At 47.2% G+C, this 11809-nt stretch overlaps 1 protein-coding gene across 5 annotated transcripts in view; it reads left to right on the top strand.

The window, feature by feature from the left end:
• MTUS2 (microtubule associated scaffold protein 2) overlaps nt 1-11809 on the top strand; it is a 371881-nt gene that overhangs the window by 351409 nt on the left and 8663 nt on the right. For all 5 annotated transcript variants that reach the window (XM_043477534.1, XM_043477531.1, XM_043477533.1 and 2 more), the window contains 2 exons: nt 4937-5042; nt 8928-9001. In XM_043477534.1, coding sequence (XP_043333469.1) covers nt 4937-5042; nt 8928-9001 — 180 coding nt within the window. The remainder of the gene's footprint in view (nt 1-4936; nt 5043-8927; nt 9002-11809) is intronic.

Genomic DNA, 11809 nt, shown 5'->3' with positions numbered 1-11809 from the left:
CAGGACCCGGCCCCCCCCCCCCCCAGGAAAATCCAGCTGTCCATTCGCCGAGAGAGGCAGAGGCCATGTCTCTGGCCACACATGGGAATCCCTTGGGGGAGCTGCTGACGAAACACCCCTTCTCTCCACACCTGGAATCGGAGTCTCCGAGTAGGAGTCCCCGGGGTCCAGAGCTTCTGGTGTCAGGGGCCGAACTGGGCCTCATTCTTTGCCCTGCAGCCTAGTTAGGGCACAAGCATGGGTGTGGCTTGGCCTACTGCTTTTCTTATGTGCCTTTAAAGGTACCGTGTGACTCTTGTTTTAAAAGTCTAATTATAGAGGTGTTTCACCAAATTGGTGCTCATTCTGGAGCTCACGGCGCATTAACAGAAGCCAGATTGCCCAAGCTTCCCCACCTCAAGGCACATGAGGCGGAGTTTTCACTGTAAACACAGATGCTTTTCTTTTTGCTCCAAACATACTCATCCACGGAGCCTGGTATTTAGTGATCTGAGTTGTGACCTTTGACCCCTGCCTCCAAGACCCTGTGGCAGTTTGTTTCACCTCTTGATCTGGCCCTGAAGCCCCTCGCTCAGAGCCCCCTGCTGTTCTGGATTCTGTGTTTTGAGCAGAGATGCCTTTTCAGAGGAGACTAAGTGTTCATCATCTGGATTTACGTTTGCTTTGTCTCGTATCCAGGACACACTTTCTCCCGTTTCCTAAAGAAATGATCCTTTTAGACTCAGGGCGGGCGCAGCATCCTCACGCTTCTTCAGATCTACAGAGGCCACTTTGGCGGTCGTCTTGTGTCCTGACTGACTTGTCCCGCAGAGCAGGCGCAGTCACCATCAGCAGAAACCACACTTTCTAATCAAAGAGAATGAGGTCCCAAGGGGCCCTCCATCTTCCAGCATGAGAGCCCCACCCATCACAGCATGGAGCCTCCGGATGCTGGGATGTGGCTGAATGGGAAAGACGGGGGCCTCTGGACACCTGCCCATCTGGCGGGCGGCAAAGGCACCACCTGATGGGGGATACAGTCAGCCAGGGAGCTCGGGCAGGGCTGGCCATCGGCTCCGAGCCGGTACCAGGGATGCTGTAGCAGGAATGCGGGATGAGAGGGATGGTGAGTCGCCTTGGCATCTGGAAAGGAGCGTTGTTCAGAGGGCCCTGGAGAGAAAAGACAGGGGTGGCCCCCTCTGTCTCATCAGATAGGAATACATGTTGTGGGGGAGCAAATGGGAGTTTAATCTGGTTTTCTTTAATGAGGAGATGTAAAGCCATGCTTCTTCATTCGAAGCCTCCCCTAATTGCATTTTGCGAGTGGCTGGATGAAGTAAGCCCACAGCTCTGTTCTTGACCATCTAAGAGAAGAGGGTGGCTTCCCAGGCCTTTGCTTTGATGGGACTCAGCTAAACAGCAAGCAGCTGTGGAGACAGCCTGGTGCAGGGAGCAGCTTCTCTGAACGACTGGGACTACTTGCTGGGCACAGGGACAGATCCCTCCATGGCAGCTCAGAGCTCTGTGCTCTGGGAGGAGGGAGGAGGCTGGTCCAGCAGCGGGTATTTATTTTGGTGGGGAGGGGGGAGAATTCCCCAGGGTTCTAAAAGGAAGAAAATGAAGCTTCACCCAGCATAAGTTTGCTGTGGCATGTAATGATTCAGCACCTCTGTCTCTTTTTTGGTGTTCCCAGGTGACTCAGCAGTAGAGAATCTGCATGCCAATGCAGGAGACACAGATTCAAGCCCTGGGTCAGGAAGATCCCCTGGAGGAGGAAATGGCAATCCACTGCAGTATTCTTACCTGGAAAATTCCATGGACAGAGGAGCCTGGTGGGGCTGCAGTCCATGGACTCATAATGAATCGGACGCGACTGAGCTACTAACATGATACCAAAAAAAAAAAACAAAAAACGGATCTTCCTTGGGTCCACTTATCTGACTCTCTTCCAATGCCTGCCAACTTGGAGGTCTTCTCAGGCTGAGCGCTCAGACGGGCTGCTGCTCCATGTTCTGGAAAGAAGCCAGGAGCCATGGAGGAGAAGCTGTGGGGATTGAAACTTGGACCAGAGAGAGGATGGTCAAGAGTGCATGGCCCCTTCCTCATAGAGGGAATGGCCTTGAAAAACCATCCACAGGTCTAGAAACCCAAATTACTCAAGAGGAAGGACCACGATGCCCTAATTTTGGCTCACTGGCTCTCACTCTTAGTCTCTCAGTAGTGTCCGATTCGTTGCGACCCCGTGGGCTGTAGCCCACCAGGCTCCTCTGTCCATGAAATTCTCCAGGCAAGAATACTGAAGTGGGTTTTGCCATGCCCTTCTCCAGGGGATCTTCCTGACCCAGGGATTAAACCTGGGTCTCCTACATTGCAGGCAGATTCTTTACCATCTGAGCCACCAGGGAAGCCCCGTCTCTCGCTGCTTTCCTTCAGAACATTCTGGGCTCTCCTCTTGTTGCATATGGAGGAATTGGGGAATCAGTATTGCATTCCTAGGAGCCCCTCTGAGAGGCTGTAACAGATAGATCATGCCCTTACATCATCCTTAATCTACTGGGTGTGTCATTTCATCACCACTGAATCAGAGACCTGCCTCCAACAAGCCAGAAGGGCATGAGTTTACCCACCACCCTCACCAGTCGGGGCAGACCCACCACCAGGACACAAGGTATTCTTCTGGAACATAGGCCTGGCATCCATCTCTCTTTTCTGGAACCACCCACAGCAATTTGGGCCAGAACCCAATAAATCAGAATCATTCCAAGCACCAGTGAAAGATTTTTCTTATACTGAGCTGAGTAAAACACCTCCAAACAATGTGTGGGCATTTGTTTTTTATGGACAGCGTGCTATGGGCTTATGGGACATCACCAATGGAGCATAAAGGAAAGTTAGTTCCATTTTTTTTTTTAAGTCAGTGATTTATTTTTTCAAGAGACTGAAAGACTTTGGACAACGAATCCATTAAAAACCTTCATATAAACAGGATTTGGACAATTAAATACTGTGGCAATCAGCCTTTCTGCTGAGTGGATTCATAGCTCTGAGCCTCAAGTAAAATATTATTTAATCAAGAGTGACCAGTAAATAAAAGTGAATTATCGCATACCAAGTCCATTTTCATGTCGTAATGCAGCTTTCCTAACACTTCAGATTCACTGTTGGTTTTGCCAATGGTGTTTCTGTTTTAGTGGATAAAGTTCTCAATTACCATAGGAGAGAGAAGCGGGCAAACCTCCCCAAGCAATGACAGGTCCAGAATGGAAATCAATCCCATTTTAAAATACGATAGTCCTTTGCATTCCCTTTATAAGCGAGCTTCCTTTCTTGTCAAAAGCTCTTCCTCCTAACAAATCAAAGATCAGTCTGTGAATGACCCCCTGAGAAATGAAACCCTCTGAGAAGTGGCTGGACAGTGCTCTGAACTGCTCCCCGAAGAGTTTCAGGGTCTGGGCACATGTCCTTCCAATGCCAGGTTTTGACACATGAGTATGTCACAAAATGAATGTAGTGGTTTGTAACTAGCATTTTGAAAAATATAAAATAACAAAGAATGAAAATTTTAAAGCAAGGTTATTGCAGGTAGGAAGGGAAGCTGCCAATCCATGAAATTTGGTGTCGCACATGCGCCCATGTACACGTGTGTGTGTGTGTGTGTGTAACAATGTAAAATGGTGCTTTTACAATGGGTCACCGACAGAGAGCTTGGAAAAACATTGTTCTGGTTTGCTGTCATGGGGAGAGGTCACCTTATACAATGATTCCTGTAAGTCATACACTTGAAGTTAAAGTAATACCCCAACAACAAATGGAGAAGGAAATGGCAACCCACTCCAATATCCTTGCCTGAAGAATCCCATGGACAGAGGAGCCTGGCAGGCTATAGTCCTTGGGGTTGCAAGAGTTGGACACGACCGAGTGACTAAAACCACCACCACCAACAAAAATAACAAAAACAGTAAAGGTGGGGTGTGTGGTGGGCAGGCGGTGGCGGGGGGGGGATGGTCACGGAGGTCAGGGCTGGCTGCTTTCCCGGGGTTAAATTCCTGGAGATGTACCTTCAGCCAGAGAAACAGCAGCTTCTCAGGGGCAGCTCCCACAGCCTGGGCAGGGGAGGTCCACTCCGCCATCGGGGAGGAGCACGTTCATGGCTGGGGAGCAGGGGTGGTGAGCACACATGTGCCCACTTGCCTTGGGGCTGGTGAGCGGGCTGTTGGGTGCTGGTGGCTGGTGTGGCCGGGGAGGCAGTGGCCGGGCATTTGAGAGCCTCATCCGTGGAGTCAGGCAGCCTCAGGCTCTGCCACTGCTGGCTCTGCCACTTAGTAGCCCGTGGGCAAGATGCTTCAGACCTCTCTAAGCCTCAGTTTCCTCATCTGGAAAATGGAGATGAAAATACTGACTTTATTGCTGTGAGGGTTGAGTGGAGGATCAGGCAGCAGGATACATGTTGGTTCCCTCCAGCTGCCTTGCCTGCTATAGCTCCCACCTGCCGCTGGGGGGCAGCACGGACCCTCTGGTGGGGGAGGACCCTCTTCTTTTCCTTATTACCTGGTGGAGGGCCTAGTGGAAGGGGCAGGAACAGAGACGGGGGTGAAGTGGTCCTGAGGCGGCCCAGGGCAGTGAGGAGGTGGCTGAGGCGGCCCCCCATCTCCAGCTGGGAGCTGTTTCCTCCTGCATGAACAGCAGTCCTGCTGCAGTGACTTCCCTGTGACATTCCACACCCCACCCACCCACCCCCTGCTCCAGGGTTCCCACATCACTAACAGACCCTGGTCTCCTGCCTTGGTGCAAGGCTGGAGTCATCTCGGCGGCCGTCATCTCAGCAGAGCGTCCCTCCCTGGACATCCAGGCCATAGACCCATCCCCACACTCACGTCCCCCTCTGTCCTCCAGGCAGCGGGGCGTCGCAGCCTCGGGCCCCGGCTCTCTGAGTAACCAGAGCTGTGATCTCCTGCAGGTGGAAGACATCACCGCCAGCCATGAGACTGCGCTCCTAGAGATGGAGAACAGCCACACGCTCACCCTCGCGATCCTGCAGGATGACCACGAGCACAAGGTCCAAGGTAGCTGACCTTGGGGGTGTGTGTGGTGTGGTGTGCGTGTATGTGTGTGTGGTGTGTGTGTGGGCGGGTGTGTGTGTGTATGTGTGTGGTGTGGGGTGTGTGTGGGGGGTGTGTGAGTGTGTGTGTATGTCCGTGTGTGTGTGGGGGGGTGTATGTCTATGTGTGTGTGGTGTGGTGTGCATGTATGTCTGTGTGTGTGTGGCCAGCAGGGCGGGGAGTGTGCACCCACTTCTCCCGCTGCAGACACAAGGGACCTCCCTTCATCTCTCCCTCCTCTATCCTTTCTTCCTTCCTCTTCATCCTGGTATGTCCTTTGTGTTGCTTCTTGTGTTAAAAAAAGACTGAAATCCAGGGCCTGGGTAACTTCTTTCCTCTGAAGCTGTTCCTCTCAACCCTGAAGACTAGACCCCCCAAGGAGCCGTGGTCCTACCCAGGGTATAGAGTGGCTGGTCTGGGGTACAGCCTCAACTTGTTAAAGCTCGAAGGTGATTCCAGTGGGCGGCCAAGCCTGAGAACCACCATTTTCAAGTAGGTGTAGAAATCCTGGGCTTTGTCTTGTGTGGTGGCCTTACGGTGGTCAGGACCAGGCCAGCCTCTGATGGGGCCTGGCTGTCCACACCGTGCACTCAGACCACATTCACCATGGGCAGAAGTGGACTCGGGATCTTGCTTTTTTATGTTTTTTTGTATCGTTGAATTGTCTTTGGGTACCTAGGATTTTATTGGGTTGGCCAGAAAGTACCTTTAGGTATTTCCATACAATGTCACAGAAAAACCCAAAGCAGCTTTTTGGCCAACCCAGTAAGTCGGTTATAACAACAGTGACAATGTTTACTAAGTAGAGCTGAGATTTTTGACTCTGTGGAAGAAGCCTTTTACACATTCACATGCATATACATTACTATCTGTAATTTTTTTTTCAGTTTCCCTTCTCCTCACTTTTTTCCCTCTCAAGTCAGCTGGTTGCTAAAGTAGATGGAAAATAATTAACATAAGAATAGATTAATACATTTTTTTTAAATGCCAGAATTTTCTAATGTGTAATTTTTGTAGTTGTGAAGGCCTCTGTTAGCAATATAAAACCAAAATACAGTAATAAAAAGGCTGATACATTCAACTAAATAAAAATTGTCATAAAAACAACTTCAAAAGGCAAACTACAAATTAGAAAATGTTTTCTGCATCTATACTGCAAAGGACAAATTCTCTTAATATATCAGTTCAGTTCAGTCGCTCAGTCATGTCCGACTCTTTGCGACCCCATGGACTGCAGCACGTCAGGCCTCCCTGTCCATCTCCAGCTCCCAGAGTTTACTCAAACACATGTCCGTTGAGTCGGTGATGCCATCCAACCATCTAATCCTCTGTCATCCCCTTCTCCTCTCACCTTCAGTCTTTCCCAGCATCAGGGTCTTTTCCGATGAGTCAGTTCTTTGCATCAGGTGGCCAAATGGGAGAGGGGTTCAGAATGGGGAACACATGTACACCCATGGCTTATTCATGTCAATGTATGACAAAACCACTACAATATTATAAAGTAATTAGCCTCCAATTAAAATAAATAAATTAATTAAAAATTAAAGACGCCAAAAAAACAAAAAAAATTAAAGACGCTTGCTTCTTGCAGGAAAAGTTATGACCAATCTAGACAGCATATTAAAAAGCAGAGACATTACTTTGCCAACAAAGATCCATCTAGTCAAAGCTATGGTTTTTCCAGTAGTCACGTATGGATGTGAGAGTTGGACTATAAAGAAAGTTGAGCACCAAAGAATTGATGCTTTTGAAGAAGCATGCTTCTTGAGAAGCATGATGCTTTTGAGAAGACTCTTGAGAGTCCCTTGGACTGCAAGGAGATCCAACTAGTCCATTCTAAAGGAAATCAGTCCTGAACATCCATTGGAAGGACTGATGCTGAAGATTAATACATTTTAAGAATTGGAGAATCAGAGTTTTAAAATCATTTTTAAAATGTTCTTTGTCAATAACAAGGCGCACTGTGCAGCAATCAGTGTTCATGTGGTTGCCCCCTCAAGCTCTAGCCCCACCACCTCTGGGAACTCTTGGTGCATGGAAGAGTCCAAGCTGGAGGCAAGGAGAGGAGTACGGGAGAGGAATTTCCTGAGAACCATTAAATGTATTACCTGTGTCCTGAGAGCACATCTCATGCTTAGAGTACCAGTCCCATCCTTGGATGAACATTGGAACCACCTGGTTTTTTTTAAAAACACTGATGTGTAGGTCCCATTACAGACATTCCAATTCGATTGCTCTGGGGATGAAGCCCAGACATCGGGGTTTGTTTTTTTTTAAAGCTGCCCAGGTGATTCTAATATGTAGAAAAATTTGAGAATCACTTAGAGTATCATGTTAAGTATGGGACGGAGTGCCATGACCTCGGGAATAATGAAGTACATCATGGGTACAGAGATAGTTTCCATGGTTTATGCTGTCTCCAGGATAGATGCTGACTTTAATTTGCTGGTGAGGTACTGGGATCTCCTGAAAATGTCCTAAAGCCCATCACCGCGCTGTAGGTAAATGGTCTCAGAAGAGGGGACAGGAATGGAAATGTTACATTGAGCATTGCCTTTTGCTTCTGGATTTTCATATAAACAGACCTGGTAGATTTTTATGATTAATGAGGTCTCACCTAGACACCACATCCAGGGCCTTTGAATTATATATAATGTGCAGACAATGCAGGCATATGTAACGGTAACTAAAATATTCATTATTATGGATGATGCTCTCAGTGGTTATTAACAGTAATCATTTAGACAGAGCAGGTAGACCAGAAGGCCACATGGTTTTATGGCAATAAACTAACCATACTTTTTTTTTTCTTCCAAATGTAAATTTCAGCTCTAACAACTGGATTTCTTAGAGAGCTTCACCATCATTAGTTAAAAAATCTGGGTCGATGGGAACCACAGAATTTTTCCTAATTGCAGCTCATGCCAGCCAGGGAGATAATTATTGGTCTCCAGTACTCTCCTGTGCTAAGCATATGATACAGGCTGATTAATGAGACCTTTCTTCCCTCCAGTTATAACATGAAAACAAATTGCTTCTGTAGCTAGAATGAGACGAGCTTCATCCAGCTAATAAGACCATTCCCATCTGGAGAAAAATAGAATCCATTTGCTTAATAATTCTTACATGACATCTCTTCTGCCTAACCTGCAAATTATTACTGGAATGACACTTTGCACAGAATAGAATGGTTCCAAACCCTCCAAGAGGATTACATTCAGTGAGTCCTTCCTTCTGCCTGAATGTCTCAACGTTGACTGTCTGCTCAAGCAAACCCTAGCAATCTGTGGTTTCCAGAGTGTGGTCCAGAAGCCACCAAGGTGACCTTGCAGGCACCATCACTGGTCTTTCACCTGTCCAATTCTCCAGCAAGCCCACACACTGCTCTCCTTGGAAGGCTCCTTCCTTCAGCCTGAAATTGCTGCTTTGTAGTGAAAAGGAAAAGTGATCCTGGGAGGGAAGAAGGTGGAGATTTAACATTAATCACCTACTGGTTTTACCATCAGGAAGAGTTGGAAAATCAATGAGTGTTGTGAATAGAGAAGCTGACTTGGCTAGGGTGGTGGTCGAGCTGCGTGTGAAGGGAATGTGTGTGTAGGTGGCTCTGTTTGCTTCCCTCCTTCCTTTCTGTCCTCTTCCTTTCACTCTTTCTTCTTTTTCCCTCCTATCCTCTCTCCCTCTCTCCTAAACAACATCACATATGATTTCAAACTAATGGAGAGGCTTAAGTCTGCTATATACTGGTGTCCTCTAGTCACTTCTGTTACCAGTCTTCATCTGGCAAAAGAATCTTGTTTGATCCCTTTTCAAAAGAAAGATCAGCTTAACAATTTGATGTCTCCTCTGCAGAACTGATATCGACCCACGAGCTTGAAAAGAAAGAATTGGAAGAAAACTTTGAAAAGCTGCGGCTATCATTACAGGTTAGTATTTCCTAACTCTGACTTTAAGGTAATGGCAGCAGAGATTTGTTCCTGTCCACAGACATTTATGTGGCACCTGCTGTGTACTGGATCCTGCACTAAGCAGTGGAATATGGGGGATAAGTAAGACCTAAATCCCTGCCCTTAAGGAGTTTTCTGTCTCCTCAAAGCTCGTCCTTGCACAGAATAGATAATACCATTAGTGCCACGGACTGCTCCCACGTGCTGTGGTCAGAGCCATGTTTAGGGGAGGGGGAGAGTTGGGGGCAGAGCATTTAAGGCAGGGGGAATGGGGTAAGGAGAGTCACACAGGGTAGAAGACACAACAGATGTTCTGGGAATTGTTAAAGCAACTTCCATCCCCTGGAGACAAAAGCTTCTTGCTTTGGGGCATCCCACTTCCAACCTACACAAAGTGTGGGTCTCAGGTGCCAGGGGCGCTACCTGGCTTCCTTCTGACCTCGAGGGGAGACTGACAGGCCTTTCAGATCACTTGCCTGCCTTTCCCTCCAGCCTGCCAGAGATGCCCCCCCCCACCCCCTGGCCAACTGCTTCTGTGAAAAGCTGCTGACTGGTCCCCAGGCCTAGGGAGGGGCTGTTTGAGAAGCCAGGGAGAGGTTGGTGGCCCTGCCTCTGTTAGCAGCTGTGGGTGTCCCAGTCCTAGAAAGATTACCTTTGAAATAGGGACGCTCACATTTGGAGGTTTGGAAGGCAAAGACCATAACTCAGATAGAAAGGCGGGAATTTTGCTTTTGGATGGCTCACTCCCCAGGCAGTGCTTCTTGCACAGTGTCTACCCTGCCAAGCAGAGAATCTAGGATTATGGAATGTCACTCTATTGAGTGGACTCTGCAAAAAATTTTAAATGGGAAGCTGCCTGCTGCATGCCCACCCCCGATCCATTGATCCAGCAGTGGGCCTGCATATGTCCCCATACTCCTCATGTGGCTTATCCTTGGCAGGTTAACCCCAAAGTGCCTTCTTTGTGTACCCTACATTCCACACTGTGCTAAGTCGCTTCAGTTGTGTCTATCTCTTTATGACCCTATGAACTGCCTCCTGCCAGACTCCTCTATCCATGGGATTCTCCAGGCAAGAATACTGGAGTGGGTTGCCTTGTCCCCCTCCAGGGGATCTTCCCCACCCAGGGATCAAACCCGCGTCTCTTACCACTGCATTAGCAGGTGGGTTCTTTACCACTAGCGCCACCTGGGAAGCCATTCCACACCACCCAGATACATTACCCTAAGGAACACAAACCAGGAATGTAACAGCTGTGCTGTAATGTATCAAAAACCCACAATAGTCCAAAACCAAAAGAGAGTTTTGTTTCAGCGGTGAGTCTTTGCCACTTTGCCACTGACGTCACACAGTCATGAACTGTACACATTTTAGTGGTGACTCGCCGGCAGAATCCATTTGCGCTGGAGACTTTCAGGTACCAGGTGGGTGCAGTTGCTTAAACCAATTTCCTTGGGCTACTGGCTGCTAGAGAAACAGGTTTGGGGTAAGAGATTTCAGTTTGGGGCTTAAATCCCACTGTATTTCCTCTTAATAGATTTTAAATCATGGACAGTTACATAAGCTGTAAACATTCGTTTACTCGTCTTTAAAATGGGGATAATACCAGTTCCTTCCTCAAGATACAAGCAGCTTAAGGGAAATAAATGTGTGTCAATGAAGAAAACTAATCAATAGTCAATCTAAGAAAGAAATGGAGAATTTTATTCAAGCCAACCTGAGGGTGAGAACCCAGGAGACAGTCTTCATGTGGAATACAGTCATATACAATGGAATACTATTCAGCCATGAAAAAGAATGAATTTTTCCATTTGCAGCAACATGGATGGACTTGAAGGGTGTTATGCTAAAAGTGAAATAAGTTAGGCAGAGGAGGACAAATACTGTATGATATCACTTAGATGTGGAATCTAAAAAACACAACAAATTAGTGAATATAACCCAAAAAAAGAGACAGAGTCTTAGGTATAAAGAACAAGTTAGTGGTTAGCAGTGGTGGGGAGGGGCCGCATGGAGACAGGGAGACAGGATATAAGACAGTCTCAAGGATGTATTGTACAACATGGGGAGTATGGTCAATATTTTGTAATAATTGTAAAATGGAAAGTAATCTTTCAAAATTGTATCTAAATTTTTTTTAAATTTAAATAAAGACAGAAATCCCTGAGACTGTCCCACCTGTTATAGGTCAATGCACAGTTGTATCAATTTTTGAAATAAAAGGTCTAGCATCAAAGTAACACATTGTCAGTGTACGTAGTCCAACAGGGTGAGTAGCAGGTCATTATGACACCTTAAAGGATTGAGAAAGGAATCTTATCTCCTAAGGAGTTACCTTGCTGGCACCTGAAAAATTTGCTTTTTTTTTTTTTGGTCTGGTGAGCAGGCATTCCTGTGTCTTCTAAGCGGATCTAATTAATGTATAATGCAGGTAACACAATGTACAGTGAAGAGGGGTAGTGGCCCAGATGGGCAGAGATGGTATTTTATGTTTAAAATTTTTCTGGTCCTGCCTTAAAAATAAATATATTTCATCATGTGTAACGTGTATAGAGCACTAGGCAACAGCTACTGCTTTATAATAGTTCTAGGCATTGTCACGTTTATCATCATCATTATGGTACCATAGTAATGACATAGGAGGCAGAATCCTTCAGGACCTGTCGTCACCATGTTTAGTGGGGTTGGTGGGGGGGCAGGGGGTATGCTCAGGGCTCAGGCAGAGCAAGGAGTCAGGGTCAGTTTGACAGCTTCCGGCTTGAACTTTACAAATACAGAGAGTTCTTC

The sequence above is a fragment of the Cervus canadensis genome, chromosome 9 (assembly GCF_019320065.1).
Source record: "Cervus canadensis isolate Bull #8, Minnesota chromosome 9, ASM1932006v1, whole genome shotgun sequence".
Taxonomy (NCBI): Eukaryota; Metazoa; Chordata; class Mammalia; order Artiodactyla; family Cervidae; genus Cervus; species Cervus canadensis.
Note: the sequence above shows the minus strand (reverse complement) of the source record. Positions and strands in the feature narration are given on the sequence as shown.